At 36.8% G+C, this 21,174-nt stretch overlaps 1 protein-coding gene across 1 annotated transcript in view; it reads right to left on the reverse strand.

The window, feature by feature from the left end:
* Positions 1-5,481: 5,481 nt before the first annotated feature.
* Positions 5,482-21,174, reverse strand: part of LMBRD1 (LMBR1 domain containing 1) — a 72,554-nt gene continuing 56,861 nt past the window's right edge. The window contains exons 14-16 of the mRNA XM_032104735.1: positions 17,766-17,841; positions 7,618-7,709; positions 5,482-7,457 (exon numbers count right to left, since the gene is read on the reverse strand). Of these exons, the coding sequence (XP_031960626.1) occupies positions 7,338-7,457; positions 7,618-7,709; positions 17,766-17,841 (288 nt within the window). The 3' untranslated portion in view covers positions 5,482-7,337. The remainder of the gene's footprint in view (positions 7,458-7,617; positions 7,710-17,765; positions 17,842-21,174) is intronic.

Here is a 21,174-nt window from a genome sequence, read left to right on the forward strand (position 1 = left end):
TCGTATTTCTGAATTATGATTTCTTTTTTCTCCATGCACTAGAAAGATATGCACTGTTAAGAAATTAACTTTCAAGTTCAAATAAGAAGCTGTTCTACATTCAGGACTTTGCACCTCAAAATAGAGCAAAACACTTTTCTTTACAATAAACTGAAGTTTTCTTCATTAGCCCACTTGAAAATAAAATTCCATGCAAATCAGGTATACTTGTCAACAGCATCTGATGTTTTTATTTGGAAAGAATGTAAAGGAAGCAGACAATAAGGATGTATATTTGCATTTTGCTAACTTAAAGGTTTAGAGAAGAGTAAGTACAACTCAGAATTCAAAAACATGTAGATGTGGTGCTTAGGGACATGGTTTACTGGTGGAGTTGGTAGGATTAGATTTACTGTTGGACCTGATAATCTTAAAAGTCTTCTCCAAGTTTTCTAAATGATTCTATAATTCTGAACTTAGGATGCAAATGGTACCTTTAAATTATATACTGAGTGTCAGAATCAAATATTTAGTCCCAGGACACTCCTTCAAAAGCCTAATACAGTAATAAGTCCATAGGTTGTAAGTTTGGGAAGGGGCTTATGTGTATGAGAAATATCATAGACATTCACACCAAGTCCTTGCTGTCCTGACTCTGAAGTACTCTTGGTTGAAGAAATACACTTACCACACCTGGTATTGTCATGGTTAATGTTTAGGCAGCTTAGCAGAAGCAGAGGTATTAACTCAATCTGTATGTTACTTCCTTGCAGGAAGTTCCATGCACTCTAGTGAAAAGCACTGTATCCAGACTGGAATTTCAGTAGGGACTACACACTTGTTCAGCTTCACATTTACTTTGAATGTCTCACAATCTCTATTTTTATGCAAGACTTTTAGATTCTCATGATAAGGATTTTGACATTGTCCTGCAAAAATGCTCAAAAAAAAATAAGCTGTTTTGTTTTATAGGCAACCTGAATATTTTCTTTGTGAAAAAACACAGATGTTTGTAACATACAAAATAAGGATTCAACATTAATACAGGAGGATCATGAAAGTTACCACATTTGTGGCTTACCTCTATTACCAGCCCTCCATAAACCAAAATTCTTCTGTCTCACCCCCTAAGTACCTCACACTTCTAAAGGTAAATCTGGAAGAATTCTATAAATATGGGTCATTAAATGTGCTTAAATGGTCTGTTTATTTAAAAGAAATAACCCTCCTTATAGTTATAAATTTGACTGAAGTGCTATCACTCATGCGACCTCTCTGAATAGGAGGAAGTTAAAAATAGCCCAACTTCCAGATAATTTTTGTAACTACCACATCTCACTAAAGCTGATGAAGAACGCTAGCATTTCTGATCCATTTAATTATCCAGAACTGGCAAGTGCCTTAATTTAGAACCAGAATTTGGTTTAGAGTATTAATAGAAAATCGTATCTTGCCACAATCAAAACAAGGCTTTTATTTCTTTTGAGAAGTACGGTCAAAATACACATTTGCAGAAGATATACTGATTCTCAATTTCATTTCTTTGCTTTATCTGCAAGAAAAATGACCTTGCAGAAGTTTACAAGAGAACAGATCTACACTAATGGAAGAAGTATTTTCAATATGAACTATAATTTTTAACCTAAGATCCTGAAAAATGTTACAGCCTGAGTATTTCAAATTATTTTGCTAATTTTAGAAAGGGATTAATCTTTTTTCCTTTGCTTTATCTCAGAAGCAGTACTTTATTTCCCTACCCATACCCAGAACTGTATCAGTGCAGTCATAAGGGCTGAATATCTGCTTACTTACTGGAAGTGATGCCTTTTCCTGGTCTTAAAATCAAGAGTCAAACACAGTTAGAAGGGGAAAAGGGATTTTACCTTGATATCTATTTTAAGGATCTTTAGGTGCACACGTCCATGTCAAATGCACCGAAATGCACCCCGCAAAAATGCACACCTCCAAGAGATCTGGTATAACATTATAGGTTTTACTAATTAGCATATCTATCAAAGATTCCCCAGTGAGAGGCTCAAGTGAGCCCCCCTCCCCAAGGAGCCTTCCCCTGGATGGTTCTATCTTAGTTTACAGAATGTGTCCTGGAGAGGACCTTGGGGTCTGGGGCACACTGATCCCTAGCTACAAAGCTTCTAAAATGGTTAGTCTCCTAGCTGAACAAACAAGTCCAAGAATGTAGGCAAAAAGCACTAAGAACACAGAAGTTGTAAAAAAAGTATAACAGGGCTATAAAAGAAAAGGCAAAAAATTCCTCATGGCATCAGAAGAGTCACCTTCTACACTTCATCAGTTACCTTAAACACCTCAACTGTACCTCTGCTACGCCTAACAGCACTTAGCATTATTTTAGGATAAACCACATAATAGTTTCTACAAGGGGGGAATGCTTTTCAAAATTTTTGCAGGCCAACTCAAACCGTCCAACTCAAACTTGTGTTGACAAAGTCAAATAAGAGCTGAAAACCCAAGAAAAACAGTTTCTAAGCAGTAGAAGACATCTCAAAGAAACTGCATTGTTACGCCTACACTGATTATTCAGAGGCAAACTGTTGCAGTGACCCAGCCCACTGTGGGGCTGGGGCAGCGAGATGCCAATCAATCCCAGCCCATCCCCTGGATCGAGTTTCCCGATGCAGCAGACTCAGAGGGCGGGTTGAGGGGCGGCTCAGAAGCTTAAGCCGCACCCCCTGGGCAGTGCCCAGGTCCAAGCCACCTCCCCTGGTTCAGGAAAATTCTGGGTTACTCAGTTGTTCACTGGTTCTTTGTTATAGCTCCCGCCTCTCGGTTTCCCCCAGTGGTTCTTGTTGAATTGTATCCTCCCCCTGGCTTGTGACTCATTGGTTGTTTTCCCCTTTCACCACGGTTTTCAAACTCTCTATAAAACTGAGGACAAGCCTCTGGGGAGTATTCCCATCGCATTCCATCCCTTCCCAGCTTGTTCGGGTTGCGAGACTTCTAACAATAAACCTGTTAGAAGCCAGACCAGAACAACCTCTCTCTTCCTTTGTCTCCAAGCTAACGTGAGCCGAACCCATCGGCTCCTGCCATGTTCCCTTTGCAAAGAAGCCAGCTAGCTAGCTCAGTCAGCAGCACCCATCCTGATGCCGAAATCACTTCAGCAACGCACGGAAGAACGCAGCTGGACTCTCTCTGACCTGGGGCACATCAGAGCTCATGCTTCGAGCAGCAAACCACAAGCATTGAAAAGGTTCATTGGCTTTCTGCTTAAATAGTCACATTTTCTGAGCATGTCATTACCATCCTATCCAGCATGGCTCTGGTACAGGTACACTCTACCCAGAAGTAGATTAAAATTTTCAGTGCAAAATCTCACGCCTACCCTGCAATCATTTTCCTGAAATAAAAGCAGAAAATACAAAAAGCTAGCAGATACTTCTTTTCATCTTTACCAGGAAAGGCTTTTCACTTGTTTCTGACAATCAGCAGGAAATCTGCACCACTCTCTCAGCTTCAGCTATGGAACAAACAAACAATTACAGGCTTTATGGTACTTATGACCTGTACCTCCGGATAAACTACCAATCACTATAGTACAAGTAGCAGAACGATGACCTATTTGTCACATGTTGCTGAATTCTATCCAACATATTCCTGGTGATCACGGTTTGTTTGACATGCCAGCAAGATTTAAGGCACTCTAGTTTCTAAATGTTCATGAGCCTCCAACATGGTAGAAGCTAACTGGAAAAGTGCAACAACAAAGGTAAAAGCCAGGTCTGACAATGGCACTACAGAAGTTTTGAAAGCTCACGCTTCAGAGATGGATTTGAAATATCACTCATTTAAACAAAGAAGTGAAACAATTCTGATGCCTTTAAGTGACTTCAGTTCAGAAAACAGATCTCTAAAGACTCAATTGTATTAATTTTCTGTTTCTCAGCTGGCCAGGCACCAGATATTAGCTTACTCGGTTTCTGAATTTCGAGTTCTTTTACTCAGAGTTTGAATTAAGATGCAGGAGATTGGGAATTCTTGTTCGGACTTAGTTGTTTATTATATCTTATCAGTAATACAGCTGCACAGTGTGCCTCTTAGTTGGCAGGGTGGCAAATGGCCCCGAGTTCTAACTTTCAAGGCCTTTTAAAGTCCAAATCAACCAATTATGAAATACCAAGTAATATGTTTTTACTTCTAATCCAATAGCTATCTATTCATGGTCCACAGTGTGGGTTTTTTGACCCAATAACAGAGCACTCAGATTTGTGAAGAAGGAGAAATGAAGAAAGAACAAATCCACACCCCAAACCCTCCATATTGTTACACTTACATATAATTATATCCCAGAAACCTAAATTCTCTAAACCCAGGGGTGCAAGATGTTTGCTTGCAAGGCAGAACACTATTGTAACATGACTGCGAAGTTCAAATTTGCTCCTAAACCTGCAGAAAACTGGACTATCATTTCATATCTAACAGCTAAATGAGTGAGATGCGCGGCTACAGCAGCATTGTAACTTTGTAGATGAAAAGTAATTAATCGTTTTATTTGCAAGTATTTAAGACTGCACAAGAATCAATTAGGAAAAATACACTGGAAGTTCTGTTTCCTGAAAGTTCCTGCAAGTATTGATCAAAGCCAAGTATTTTAAGTCAGGGCTGTCTTAAATTTCACTGCTAGGTTTCTTGACTGGGTGATAACAGATGTAGAAAAACAGAGTTCACACAGTAAACTTCAAAAACACCTCTAGTTCATTTTAAAGGCACAGTACTCCTAAAAATGTCAAGTTTCCATCACATGAAGTATTTAGAGATGAATTCTTGAGTGTATATTCATTACAATTACATTAGTGCATAGAAAATCTTTTAAAACCTTGTCAGTCAAATGGTTCATTGAACTCCTGAAAAATTTTAGTGAGGACATGGCAGGTGACGAATAATTCCAATTATGAATGCTGGCAGTTATTTACAGCTTCTATGACAGAGGGTGACAGCAGATGTCTGAAATAACTTTTGAACTCTCCTACAGAAGCCTGCCTCTTGATAGCTGCAATTAACAATGGGCTGCTTATAAATCTAATTAATACCTGGATTAAAAAAAAGGGTATTTGCTGAGTCCTCCAATTAAAAAGACAAAGTCACCATTTCAGAGGTAGATTGTTGTATTTCTGCATATAGACTATTTAGACAGGAAACAGGACTGGTTTGGGAAGGAATTCTTGGAAATTAAGGAGATGCTAGAAACAGGAGAGACCTATAGCAACACATACCCAGGCACTGGCCAGGCATCTTGGCCAGTGATCCCCTAAGCCTGCACATAGCATGAAGCAGCTACGTGGCACAAAACCAACACCTTCCTGACAATCTTCCCCAGAAAAGCAGTGATCTTCCCAGGGCAAAGTTAAGGCAGAATGGATATAATTCTGCAAAACTGTGTTACAAACAAACCTGTAAGAAGGAAGTGACACTTACCATTGGTTAAAACTGAAGATGAAAAATGAGTAAAACCCACAAAGAAAGGAGGGCATCTGAGCAATCAACTTTATTTAAATTAGCTCATATAAGTTTTCCACCAGGGCATCTACAAAAAAGTATACTCCAAGTTCTTGCTATGCTCTGGATGCAGCTTCCAGACAGTCAACATCACATTTCACCTTCTGTTTGAATTATGTGAACTTCTTACAACTAATTCCTTGCAAGTTTCCCCAACTGTCATGTTTAAATAATATTCAGCTAATGCTAGTCAGAGAGCTCAGACTGTCTAGTCAAATTTCAGTACATACTCTGTGTTTGAATACATTTCTATCCTTTCAAATGTCATATTGGTAGCAAACAGATTGACTGATATTAGTTGAGCAGTCCTGACTGCATATTTTCGTCTTATGATCAAGCTGCAACACCAGGAGATGGACTCTAAGATCATTGTGGGTCCTCTCCAACTCAGCTTATTCTGTGTGTGATTCTTCCATGTTGCCACACAAACACTTGTATTATTGGCGCAGTTGGCACAGGAGGCTTGTTAAAAGACATGATGCTTTTTTTTCCCTGTAGTCCAAATACCAGTTCCCTGTGTTCTTGCACTAACTACAAAACGCACCTAAGACCACCTCCAATGCTGAAACTAAATCATAATTCAGAAGTTCCTGAGAGCCTGCTGTTCTGAAATACTGCAGAAAGAGGCAGATTGTTCTTGGTTTTTAGTGTTTGCAAACATGAAAGCAGGACATAATATTAATAACTACCCTACATTCTAATAGCTATTTAATAATTAGTCCTATAAAAAAGACTACCTAATTACATTTCCATGTGCTTGCATAGACTATAATGTCCCTCAGGTGGCATTGGAACCTTAAACCATTGGAACCTGTCCTTGTAAACATTTTCTCTTTCAGAGTCTGTCAAAGGATATATGAAGATTTTTTTCATCCTTAGAAATACAGCTCAGTAGCTATGTAGCTAAAATAGGATTAATTTACAAAGACAACACAAATAAAAATATTTCTGAACTGTGTTTATATAAACATATTGGTTTGTAAACAAATTGACAACATTCACATTAAATATTGAAAGAAAACTTCAAACTAGACAATTGGCATTAAAGAGAAAAATAAGGTAAAAATTAATCACCTCAATTATTCCATTGGTTATGACTAAATCAGGCACCTGGCAGTTTCAGAACTGAACTGTACTAAAACACTGCAACAGTGCTGAATATTGTAATTCCGACTAATGATTTCCTTTGAGAGAGCAAAAGCCACCTCATAGTTACCTGAGGATTCCCATGTAACTCAGTGGAGACCACAGGATGAAAATGACTTCTTTTTCAAGACCGGAAACTCACCATTTAAATAAATGTGGGGTTTTTGGCATACTTTAAAAGACAGTCTCTTGTTAGCTATAGTGTTATAGGAAAACCCCAGCAAAACTAATGCAAAAGTTAAGTCAAGCCCTTCTGAGAGTGTAAACGTCATCCAAATCTTTCCTCCAATATTTGCACTGTTTTGTAGGATTTTAGCTAGGTATCCATGAATAAAAAAGTCCTACAAGTTAGGCATGAAAGTATTTAAGAAAACCTAAGTTAACAGAAAAGCATTGTGAATTATGAAATAGTTACAACAGTTCATCAAATTATACATCAGAATGTTACATATGTTTAATCATAAAACAGTATTTTCTATATATTATTCAAACTCAGCTTCAACATTTGTTCTCATTTAACAGTGATACTCAAAGTGATATTCAGGTTTTTTTATCCCTTTAAGTGAGTACACTTATTTCTTCTAATTTTACAGGTGCAAAGATGCTTATTTGGATACAAGTTCCATGTGGGCAGGACTCAATGTAACTTGACATTTTTTCATCTTAAAGGCAAAAGGCTATCAGTGGTAATAAACAGACAGTTCATCATCGCTCATATCTGAATCGTCATCATCTACTTCACCTTCAATGACTGATTTCTTGCCTTTGCAGCATGAAACAACTAATCCAATTAAAAAGACCTGCAAATTTAAAGTAGAAAGTGTTACTCTTATTCAGTTCAGGGGCATATAAGGGCAATATATGTAAAACAAACTGTAGTGCAGTGATGCAAATGATGCAATGACAACTACTCTAAATTATGCAACTTGATTCAGTGGTCTCCAAAATCAAAGTACTTACTGCAATGAATGCCCAGTTCCCAAAGTAATAGGCCGCACTGAAGAACCAAAATTTATGAAGAAAGAGATACGTCCGAGTGACAATACACTGATCTAAATTGAAAGGAAATAGTACTGATTAACACAGAACAACAACAACAAAAATCAGCTAAATACCATATATAGGATAATATTTTAGCAGTTACTGAGAGTACTTAGCTCTGCAGAACGATTACAGTCTACTAAATCTAATTTACTCTCCTGTAGCAAGAAGGTATACAAAAGAGACACTCATTGTATAGTAGAGTGATTCTGACAGGTAACACTAAGCGACAAGTTACACAGGTAACTCCATTACTACTGGGAACAATTTCTCATGCAGATGTGTCAATTGTTAACTAGAATCTGTCCAAAAGGGAACTTGCTTCTCATTTTATGTAAGCCACAGCCATACAAAGCAGATTCTGCATTAAAAAACATGTTTCAGGACTATGAAAAACTGTGTCTCTACCAGGATTACATAAGCTTTGTACAAAATCAAAAGTCAGTTACAACGTTGAGTCGCAGAACACGCAAACCAGTTCATGAATCTCTCAAATGCAAGGAAGAGCATGCACTGAGTTCATGTTAAGGTAAAGTATTTCCTGGTTGGTTTCTTTCGTTTTTTACACTATGCTTCAAATCCTACCTGGAGCCCATTTCAGAGCAGGAATTGGTGTGTAAATGTGTAAACTAGAGAAAGTAAGCAACCCAGAAACTGCCTGTTTGTCCCTCAGTTCAGATCCCAGGTTTGGAAATATTCCCCAGGTGCAGTTGAAGTACAGACTTCCTGCCTTCTAAAGTTGTGAGTGATACACTACTTATATAGTTATATAGCTCACTTTTAGCAGCCATCTAAGTAAGAAATGCCAGTAAAGTGAGGATGTTTCATAATTGCAGATAATATTGTCAATACCATCTGCAGCTCTCCAGCTGGTTGCTTGAATTAAAAAACAACTAAAAGACTTTCAGATGGCTCTTTATAATAATTGGATTAAATAGATGATGATAAATATTTTGGAACAGTTTGACCTTGTGAAAATGTTTCTATGCAATGTCACAAGAGGAGGTAACTAAATTTTAGCTATTGTTTCTGAACTAATGTTACTTAATAGGCTGACCATGACATTTTTCATCATCTTATTCCTCCATATGACTCAATTTAGAATAAGTTATAATGAATAGCCTGAATTAAGATAGCTACTTGTTATCCAGAATGATCAGTGTGAATGTTACAGACGTATCTTGATCACGTGGAACAAAAGTACACAGGGAAAGCTACCAAGATCATCTTCAATAGATACCTTCCACCATTTAAAAATTACAACATATTCCATGTACATTTGTAGTGCTGACCAAGGAATAAAGTCAAATAGCCAGGATTCAAGACAAAACAACTTGAAAAAAAAAAAGAATAACAAGTACCAGTAGTCATTACTCCCAGAAGAGTCAACTATTTTTTGTTTTGAGTCCACTGATGAAGTTTTTCATTATGGTAAATTAGAAACAGTTACACTCAATGTACTATTTTCAAATTAAAGCTTCTTCCTGGAAGTGAATTAGCTAGTTTAAGATTAATTACAATGATAGTTCTGTTCAAAACCAAGTATTAAAGCCTAAAATGTGATTTTGTGCACTGAAAATTCAAATTGTAACAACTTACTGGTGAAGCCTGTCTTTTATGCATCTCAAAACACAATGAGCTTTCACAAAAAGAATGTAGAAGGAAACAGTTTCTTAGGGAAGAGTTACAAATTGTTGTGAACAATGTAATTTATAAACATTGGCATTAAATTAAAGTCAATACTGTATACTTGTTTTACCTCTTCATTAATCACCTAGACAATGAAACAGATTATACCCTCTGTAAATCCACAGATCAAACTGGGGAAAAATAAAGAGCAGAGGTCCAACACACTACATAGTCAGATTTAGGAAATGACTTTTTTTCAAGCCCCTTGAAACAGCTCTCAAAGTTTGACAGAGACAGAAGGCCTGTACCTGGAACAAAGCGACACTATGCAATAATGCAGCCTGAGGGTTGACCAGATATAATGCAACTTTGCAGAAAGCAACCTCATCTCCCAACAGACAAACAACATATAGTTACCAGTGTTCATCTCTAACTCAGAAATGTAACTGAATATCAGGCTTCACTATCTGGAAGGCAGCAAAAGTCCACAGAACTGATAATTTCTTCCACTGTGACAAACAGCATTTGCATGGGGCCATTTTGGGCTGCCCAGTATGAAAGCAGCACTGACTTATTGACGCAAATCTAGTGGAGGACCACTGCAACAGCTTAGAGCACATAGCAGGCAATGAAGATGTGTCCTTTCAGCTTGAAGTAAACGTATTTGCAGGTGTCTCACTGCTACCTTTGCTATCTAGTGGGGACATACAAAGTATTAAACAGATGTCCTCCTAGACCTGCATAGTAACAGGACAACAGATGACAGAGCTGTAACAAGAAATATTCCAATTAAATAGTAGGAGAAACAATTAGCACAGGTAAATATTGAAGCAGCTGTCCCTGGAGACATTCACAGTTGGATGGATGTGAGCAACCTGCTCTCCTTGCCTCCTACCGGGGGGTTGGACCAGACTACCTCTTAGGTCCTGTGTGTGCTCAAAATCGTTACATGAAGGTAGATCTTGAGACAATACAAATCTAAGTAACAATGGTATTTTTTGATGGAAAACCCGAAGTGAGAATGTTATCCAAAGACAGATGAAATCTATGTCCCCAAGCTCAAGCAGAACTTAGTTTTACTTAAAATACACTCAAAACTACTTCCAAAGGAAAACCTGCATCCTTACTGTGCTTGAACATCTAAGCACTGCAAAATTTCAGACCCTAAAAGTATTGAAGGCATATCTTCAGGTATCCAAGAATATTTATTTCATACAGCCTTGTTGCCAATAATTCAAAAGCTGTGTTGCAAAAAGCAGTTGCTGCTTGAAGTTTGTAGGTATGGCTTTGGTCACAGATCAAACTGTTGAGACAAAGCAAGCTTCAGGAGTCTCTACAGGAGGATCTTAGCAGGTATACTAAAAATTTCCCTGTTTTGTACCTATCATGTCACAACCTAACATCTTTATCAATATTTCATAGTTAAGCTCACTCAAGTACTTCCAAAGTCCACAGAAGTATATGTTAAAGATTGTATTTCACATATCACTTCCAGCTTCCTCTGGAAACAGATTCATGGAATGGCAGCAACAGCTGTCCCAGCCACAAAGACAGTATTTCTTTCTTTTCTTGTTGGCTAAACAGGAAAAAATGACTACATACCTAATTGCCCCTTACTCAGCAGTTTCTACAAGTGTTTTTTTCCATACTCTATTTGAGCACATCCTCACTTATTCCATATTCTTCTCTGCTGTGAGATATATATATATATATATATACACACACACACACACACACTTAATAGTAGCCTCATTCAGCTGTTGAGCCTGTCTTCACACTTCACAATCCAGCTCTTGCACTGCTGCTACTTCTCTGGTTTCACAAGCTAAAATTAATCTCCTATACAAAGCTTTTACAACTTTTGGATTGTGGCATCCCATGCCAGTTATCTTTCTCTCAGCTAACTTTTCCCAGAAATTGCTTCGATTTCATTCATCACTCATTCAGCTTTCACAAAAATGCAAGTATTAAACAGCTTCAGCACCACTTGCTTCAAGGTTAACTTAACAATAAAATCCCACCTTTGATCCCTCATCAGACAGAAAAGCATATTGGAACACATACCACTCACATCTAGCAGGGATCTGAAAATATTTCCCAACTGGTTGTATGAAGCTACAGTAACTCCCCACTTAAAGAGATGTGAATCACTAAGCTTCCAACGCTTCAAACTGACAGCACTTTGAAGTACTACAGTGCACTACAGAAGCATGAGTATCAAATCACTCAGATGTTAAACAACAGTTTGCAGCTATCTAAAATCTTTTAAAATCTAGGTCTAACATACAAGCAAAAAAAGATGCCTGCTGTTTCATCCCAGTTGCCTGGCTTTGGTGTGGGCTTTTTTTGCTTAGCTGGAAGTGGTAATGAGATAGCACCTAAATTAGACCAGTAGAGACCAAAAGTCTAGCCAGAAAAAGTCTAGTCCAAAAAGCAACCTTGTTTAACAGAAGCTGCTCAGTAGGTTTGGAAGCAAAACCTGACAAAGGAAAACATTTAGCAGGCTAAGGGGGAGCCAGGAACTTGGAAACCAGGAACTAATGAGGAGCCTGGAAAAGCTATTTGGGACAAGTTATTTAGAAAGCAAATGATTTTTTTCAGTGCTTCAAGCTACAAGTAAGTTGTGTATGATATTTCTCATGGTCTATCCGCAAATCAAACACAACCTGATATAAAACTAGACAGCCAGAAAAATGATGTAATCAATGTGAATCAGTTTGGTTTTGTAACAGTCATGTGATTTCGTAACAGAAGTTACAAGTCTGGATAACCAGTATCTATTTGCAGTTATTTTACAGTACATGAACAACTGCAGCAGTAACAAAACTTCATGATGATAATTACACATTATGAATATTTCCATTAAATGATGAGAATTTCCAAGTCCCATCAGTGCTAGCAGGGCTTCATAACACAAGGAGGCTTTCAGTAAGATCCTCCAAGATTCTGTGCTGAAAGAAGGAAAAAGTCACTAATCAAAGTTTCTAAACGCTAAATAATGAAAATAATGTCCTATTGAGTGATCTGGGTGTCACATTTTTTTTCCCAACAGTCAAATTTAAATGAAGTGACATGTATGAACAAGATTTGCATTTATGTATGAAAGCAGGATTTAGTTGTAGGAAGAACATTCTGGATCTTATAACCAACCAAGCACAAACAAACTTTAGCTAAACATAGCAAGAGTTTTCACTACTTCCCGCTATATGTTCCAAGAGCCCATCAGTCCTCCTTTGGCCATTCTAGATTTGGAGTTCATCCTAGCACAGTTACGGAATTATAATGCAAAATTTCACCCACCTATAAGGTTTCTATATCACTTTGGTTACAGAGAATCTGTGAGGGTGCCAAGATTTGCATGTATTAACAGACTATGTGAAAAACATTTAATAAGATTTGAAGAGCTAAACCTGTTAATCTCATTTTTCATAAGTTTAAAGGATGACTTGATTTTAATGTTTATTAAGTACCTTCAAGTGAGGAAAATACTAATGCTATAAGTCCATGTATAAAGTGAAAAGGTACAGCATTAGCCAAAAGCTAGGTCTGAAACCACTTTAATTCCAAAGAGATAATGCCCAGTTTCTACAGGGAAACAATAAAGCATTTCATCAGCCTACTGATGGAAAAAGCATTCTCAATGCTTTTGTTGAAACTAGAAATCTTTTGAAACACTGTACAATTCAGGTTAATTACAAACACTAGCCACATGGGTTTAAACACAAACCATAATTGTTATTTCACACGTTTGAATTGGCAGCTTAAACTTGAACTTCTCCAAAAGGCATTTTCTGACTCTCCCTTGAAAACCTTACTTTTAAGTAACTAGAGGCAAACAATTCTTATTGTAAAGATACAGCCAGTGATAAACATCAAAGGCAATACTCTAGGGATTAACATGGATGCAAAATTCTACAAGGAAGCAATAGACAGCATAGCCTATTTTTTTATTCTTATCAAAACCTCCTCCTTTAAGAAAAAAAATTGTGGGAATTGATGAATCTACAACTGCGTGCCAGTGAACTATGTGCTGCAAAAGGATATTTACAGCGCCCTTAGCTACTCATATTGTTAACAGGTGCCAAACAGGGCTTTCTGTGGTCAGACATGCACCGTTGTGCTTATCTGTATGGAGTTCTTATGGTTCTAGAGGACTTCAAAAGTGTTAGGTATAAGCATAGATTCATAGTAAAGTACTAGGAAGGTCATTCACTAAAGCAACAGGAAACTGGAAAGTCCTCACTAAAGTCCTTATTTTATGTGAAGCATTTTGTAACTTTTCAAATTAATTAATTTAAAACAACAATTTGGAAGTGATAACCTATGGTCATACAAATCTTCATACAAATTACTAATATTGAGGGCTCTGGGCAAGTTGTTTGTGGTTTTCCTTTGCATGCCTCCTGCACTTCTCTAAAAGAGGAATAGAATATGCTCCTGTTTTGGCATTTGTGTTTGGGGCTCCTTTCCAGCTTGAGTAACATCTATATCTAGTCTTTATTCAGGCAAAAATAAAGCCTGCAGTCCTGAACTTTTTGACTTCTAAGTAACAAGAGTATCTTAGAAGGTGGTACAGATCAAGTAAGGAAAGTAAAACCTTCTCAGTTAAAGCCTTTGAAACAGAGAGAATTATTTTCTTTCCTACTTCACATGTAGTTCCAAGTCAGTGCAGGTCTACAAAAAAGGCCCAGCAGATAGACTGTATCCAGCATGTAACAGGCCTTGGGCAAGGCTCACTTCCTCAATGAAGGAAGAGAATCCAAGGGGGATTCAGAGCAAATTATGCATTTGAAGCATGTGATGCTTAAAAAGTAGGGTTTTTTTTGTCTAGAAAGAGGCAGATAGTGTTTATCAGTCCTCCTAGTTCAGGCTTGCAGCTGAGTCATTGCTCATTTACATTAAATCCCAATAACCTGTTTAGCTAGACCTGTACCAAGTTTTCAAAACATTAGTCCTGCTGCAAGAGTCATAATCACATAATTGAAATCCTTTGTTTTACCTTATGCTCAACTGAATTGTGGACCTGACATTTCAGCTGTCATTAGCCCTGGAAAACAGTCATCAAATGATATTTTTGCCCAACTGTATTGAACACTGAAAACTACAGCTTGTTTTTCCTACAAAAAATATATTAAACTTGCTGCCCCTGAAAGACTACTTAAAAAGCTTTTTAAGTTAACCAGAACACAAATCTTTTGTGCGAGATGTTTAACTAAACAAAGATACTCTGACATATAAAATGTACCTTGCTCTTTTTTTGTCTTCTGTTTCATGTAGTTACATTATTATGGCCTTTGTCATTGAGTATAAAACAGATTTACCTCCTGCATATCAGGAGTAAATAGAGAAGCTTTGCTGAATGAAAGCAGATAACATAATGCTAAAACCCCACAAATCATATATCTAACTGTAAATACTCAAGAATATGTTTTTTATAAGATTGCATTTTAACTGCCTTGTGTTTCTCCAGGAAGTGAAATTATCCTTTGGACAAAGACAAACATTAGTTTGAAACAAATCTACAGGAAACACTACCCATTAAAGCCTAAAGTATTAGCTGTTACAACAAGATCAGGTCTCTTCTACCATCTCAGAAAGAAAAAAATAATTTACTTAGTAACAGTAAGTAGAGATCATATCTACAACATCTGAGTATTCAATAAGACACCAGATTGCTATAAGCTTATCTATCAGCACAGCCATTAAAAGGTCATTGCTTGTTTTATGCTTAAGGAAAAACACCTGTTAGAATTATTCAGTTTAAATGGAACAAAATAAAATGACGAGACAAATCAATGATTGCATTTAGTTCCAGTTCACTGGTTTACATAAAACCCTAGAACCAAAGAAGGCAATTCCAACTGCAAGTGCTTGACCAACCTTTATCTTAAGTTATTTGCATCTGTTTTTGCCCATGTCTAATATCCTTAAAAACAAGAGAACTTGTATTTACAAGTTTAGTTCCTACCTTTGAAATAAGTTTGACTTGTCAAGATGCTGTGGTTGATTACAGAACAGAGCAGCATCTACTTATTTTCATAACTTTTGTTATCAGGTATTAAAAATGGCAGGTATTCCAATGCAAGGATTACATTTCCAATTTCTAAAGCTGACTGGATGAAACAATGAATAAACTGTTTTCACAAATCCAACTTTTTAAAGTTGAGTATTACAAAATAAACTTTTCTTTCACTTATAAAAACACTTGAATGGCCTGAATGTACATCTACAGTTAATACAACTCCACTTAAGTGTTTTGATCATATTGATATTCGCATTTAAGAAATATCCCATCCATCTTCTACTTGTACTAGGTTAGCACAGGACAGTGTATCAACACCTTTTCCACCTCTTTTCTATTAAGAAAGGAGACCATGACTCAGAGATAGCCACTGCAATGTGTTGATGATGACAAACCAAAGCCATCACTTACACAGACCAACTCGTGTTCAGTACATCAGAAGGCTAGCTTTAAGCATCAGCACATTGTTTCCATTGATCAAAGTAAACTAGGAAAGAAAATCATGTAAAGAATTAAAAGTATTCAAAAAAATTCAAGTATGGGTAGAATTGAGTAAGTTTATTTAAATCCAGTCCCAGATTCTATAATTAAGCAAAGTCTCAGGAAATCAGACTACTTTAATTTCCCTCACAAAGGTCAAGACTAATGAGCTTATCAATGCCAGTGAGTATATTCTGCTTTCAGAAGATACTGGCCAAGTCAAGAAGCTGCTTACAAGAAACAAAGATCTGTACAACTTGGACAAAGTGATCTCATTTTGAAAGACAATGCATTTGCTCTTTTAAATTTCACCAGTTTCTATTTTTAATCACAAAAACAGGGCAGCTTAAACATGAACTGAGCAATATATTTGCCAAACTATCTACACTTGAACTGCATTAAGTCTAAAAATAGCAATCAAAAAACAGATGAATGATTTGAAGTATGGGGAAAAACAGGGGAAAAAAAAGAAATCTACCACTCTTGGGAAATGCTATGAACCACCAGGAATGAGACTAACACATACATACTAAATTTGAAGATAAGCATAAATACAAGGGAATCACCCTGCAAAAGAGACCTGGCTTGACAGACCAGGAACAAAGAACTAATGGTCCAGTTACCTCCACTAGTACAAAAATAAATTAAGTTTTATATTTTCCACTAACAAAAGTGGAGAAAATCTGAGTGGCTATTAATAACTTTAGAAGCAGTCAAAAAAAAAAATCAGGAGTTACAGAATACTGATAATAAGAGAAGAACACAGGACAACTATTTATCTTTTCTATCAATTAACTAGCATTGTCAAGCATTTCCATAAGTATATAAATGCACACACAATATAACTACTCTTCATACAGAGGAGCTGAAAGTTAGCCAGAACAAGAACAATTGAAGCCTTGGGTTTGAAAAAATCTGGACCATTCTGAAGGCCATAAATCTTTTGCTGAGATCAGTGTTTTTAAACAAGAGACTGAAGCAATCAATATGAGTGTGACCTTAAAGAGCACTATCAGTATTGCAATGGCTTCTGCACTTCAAACTGTGAAAAAACTGTTTATATGCAGAGGGAAAGGAAGTGTAAAGTAACACTGCAAAAAATAAAGCCAGCATGATTTCAATTAGCTTGGTGTTTTTTAATGAAACCAGGCTAAAATTCATTCATAGCCTTAATCAAGTTTCACAGAGGAATAAGCACTAAATGAAATGTTACCAGGATCTCTCTCAAAAAAAGAAAAAAAAAAAATCAACATTAAGGCCTGCCAAAATTGAAAGTCAAGGAACATTCCAGCATTATCCATTTGCTTGCTAGACACTACTCAACTGTAAAATATCTGTAATACATCTTCTGCCCAATAATAAGTCAAAAAAGGGACATTTAGTAACAGATGAGAGTGTTATACTAGAAATTATACAGAATCATAAGAGAATTAGAGAAAAACAATCTAAGACTTCTAGTTCCACTGGCATTGCTGTTCATGGAGAAGCCCATGTTTACATCTTACTAAAAATTACATAATTCTCTTATCTGTACATTTCCACTGAAGTTCCATTGAGAGGCTCAGACCTTAGTTTTCCTGAGTACATTGAGAAATTGAATAGAATATTTGTCTGCATGTTTGTATGATAAACATACACAGTGAAGTGCCACTTTCAATGCTAAGCTATTCACCAGCTGGGGTTTATTTTTAAGATCTTCTACATACACATTAAAGCAAATGGGAGATTTTAAAGTTAACTGGAATGCTTTGTTACCCATGGTTTCTAGTAAAAATAGTAATTCCTTCAAATGAATTAAGTAAGCTTTAAGCAAGATGTTTTCTGGATAAAGCTTCATATTAAGCAAATGAAAGCCATGAAGAGAGAGATTAAGCAGCTTATTACAGCTGAGCATGCACCTATCCCATTGGAAATACAAGAAACAAATTTATCTTACCTTCAGGTGCATCTGCATCACAGTCTTTAGACACAAGTGTCACATTCCTTGACTGGCCATCAATTGTCTTATTACTCTGCATTATAAATACAGAAAATTAGTACACTAGTCTACCAGCAGTGGTCTTCCATAGACAATGATAGTCCAGAAACCAAATACATTTTTCAATGAATTAATTTTATAAAAATAGCTTTAACAAAACTCTTAGAATATTCAAAAGTATTATTTTTGAACAGTACATGCAGAGTAAGATGTGAGTGGTAAAACATGAACATTTCTAAGTGTGATTTCATTTACAAAAAAAATTAATAGCTTGTGTTCTTTTTGAAGACTTGTGAAAAATATACTTGAGCTCTGAAATTAAATCTTTTAACTGTGCATAAAATTAATTTGAAAATCAACTTAGGTGATGAAGACACCATGGAAGTGCTACAATTGATAATGATAATTAATACAGTTTACTTCTGGTCTAAAAGCCAGATGGTAGCACCCAATGTACTTGGACAGCCGGAGTGGAAGAAGAGAAATTATGCTTAAGTGAACTACTGAATACCCAAAAGTACCTGCTTAAATGTCCCAAATCTTTGGAAAACTGACCCTTTCAGAGAACATCAACTCTATGTTCCACATTTTTGAACAATCAGTGAATAATTTTAGCAGAGTCCAATATAAATCCTTTGCACTACATTGATTTCTTTATACCCTGATTCACTTTAAAGGATCTCATACCTACTGTACTTACTTGCACCCTCATGATTTCCCAAAGAGAAAGCCCTCTATAGAAATCAGTAAGAGTCAACACCTTTTCTTCAGACTGAAAAGAAGTTCCTTAAAACATACCCCAGCAATCAGGACAAGATGGCACATAAAACTAAGCTCTTAATTAAGAAAGTTTATCAACATTAAGCAAATTCAGCTTTCACTTTGAACAGTCAAGAGAAACAACTCCATGTCTATCCTAAAAAGCAGCAATTTGTACATGAAGTTAATTTTGTTTCATGCAAGGCCATGGAAGTGGGGAGACTGCCTTAAAAACTGATCTGAAAGGAATATGACTTAGTCACAGGAAGCAGGAAAGAAAGTAAAAATGTGTAGACAAAGAACAGGGTGAGAACAGAAGACATGAAATTTCAATTATTCAGTGTACATTTAGCAGTTGCCCATCTCCAGAATGTATTCCAGCTGGCTGTCACTATTCCAGCTTACATTGCTCAGTCATAAGCAAATGCTTCTTTCAAAAGAATAGTATCATACCTTCCATGGTGCACACAAAAAGCATGAAAAAAAAATCACACCATGGCCATTTCAAAGTTTTGACTTCCTTATCTTCATTCACTTTAACATATTAAAAGGATTTTTAAATACAACAATAGCTAGACCTATGGGCTTTCTTTGACTATACCTATGCTTTTTTTCTAGATCTTGTATCACTGTTCTCCATGAACAATCCTGTTATTTAGGATATTTTTAGTACAAGTATTGCCAGAGTAAAACTCTCATGTTCTTTATCCCATCGACTCCAAGGCTGAAAGCAGGATGCATCAAGGCCAAGCATGAGACAAAACCACGTACAGTAACTCAGTATGTGTACTTCAAGAGCTGACATATTTTGGACACTTCAGAAAATAGCAAGCCTCTTACACCTACATAATTAGTTTCTACTTATGTTCAGGATCAAGAACTTGAAAATGTCTGTTTCCACACTTAGCCATCTAAGGGATGATACTTCTGGATTCCTGCTGCTGACAATGGAGTCACTCTGGGTCCTGCAATTTAGCTCCATTCCTCCAAATTATCTGTGTGATGACTGAAGAAAGTAAGTGATCACTGCTGTTCTGGTTCTCAACCAGGGAAAAGTATCGGTGTTGCTCACAGCAAATATTGGCTATTTAATTCCTGTCTGGGTCAATCAAGTCTTAAAGGTCCACTGGGTACAAATATCAGCAAGCAGTGGTCTTTCTTTCAGACAAAGGCAAACTAACCCTTGACCTTATTGAACAGAAATAGCAATTATATTTCAAGTATGGGCAAAGTCATGCTTTTGCTAGAAAGCTGAGAAGGTGGCCTAGATGTGGGTACAACTCTTTCTTTGTGAAAGCTTATGAAAAGCCTCATTGCTGATTAACAGATACTATAAATTGCCTCAAGAGGTGAAACCAAGCTATCCTTGGTGTCTGAAGAGCTATGGAAGTTGAAGAAATCCCTACAGAGGGATTCGGTTGGTAAGGGCACTATGTCCAAAAGAAATTTTCAAAAGTTTCCTACAGACACCACAGCTGAAGACACTTTTGATGAATTGGGGTCACATGCTTTGAACACACCAGTGCTCAGAGTTAATAAAGCAAGTAGCCCAGGTCTAGTTAATGCTAATTGCCTCACAAAAGCTCCACTCTTCAGTTAAAAGGAAAAGTCACCAGCACTTCTAAATTAAAAGCTCTTGCCAAGAGGAACTGCTGCCTTTGGAGTCTGTTAAAGATTCAAACAGGAATCTAACCTGTCTCATGCATTAACATAGATTGTGACTACAATTTAGTTTAACACATTACTAGATTTGGAATTACTGCAGAGCAAAGGGGGAAGTACTCCTTTTACACAGTCTGTGAGCCACCAGACTGTCATATACCTGTTTATCAGCCCACCCATCCACTAAGCTTTCTTGAAATAATGCTCATTTATTGCTTGGTTCTTACAGGGTGTTGGTTACCAGTGGATTTTACTTTAAGGGATGAAATCAACTGCAGTGTGAGAGCACAATGAAAACTTGGACTGCCAAAGCAAACTGGTGCATAGGGTTATCATCAGGAAGCTTGCCATGTCTAGTTCACTTGCCCTGCTCCTGGACACTTCTAAACCCATAATCACCGATCACTCGTAAGAACCTCTTCATTGCTACATCCACAGAAAAATATCTTGCTTCATTTCCAGACTCCATCTCTCCTCATTTCGAAATATCAAAATTTAACATCCAGTTATCAAGGTAGTCAGACACAGAAAATGTTTCTAGTACATTCTGAAACACTCTGAGAGCATGTTGTCAGAAAATCTTGTACCTATGTGATATGCCAGAGAAGCCCAGATGTAGTTTACCAGCATACTCTTTATGCCTCATGTTATTTTAACAATAAAACCAGTTTCTACTCAAGTTAGATTATGCACTTTAAACACAGCTCTTTGAAATGAGACATAGCAAGCTGAATACCCAGGATGGCTATCTTGACCAGAACATTTTTTAATCCTTTAAACAAAGTTACAGCTCTACTCAACCATTCTAGCTAATCCTCCTTGCAGTGCTGACCAGGATTATATTTCAATAGCTGCAAGAATGACAGGAGCCTTCCTACTGCTGTGCTCTATTCTCTTGACCCTTTCTTTTTAGAAATTATGTATTTATCTTCAGATACTATTTGTC

Source organism: Corvus moneduloides, chromosome 3, assembly GCF_009650955.1.
Source record: "Corvus moneduloides isolate bCorMon1 chromosome 3, bCorMon1.pri, whole genome shotgun sequence".
In the NCBI taxonomy this organism is placed as follows: Eukaryota; Metazoa; Chordata; class Aves; order Passeriformes; family Corvidae; genus Corvus; species Corvus moneduloides.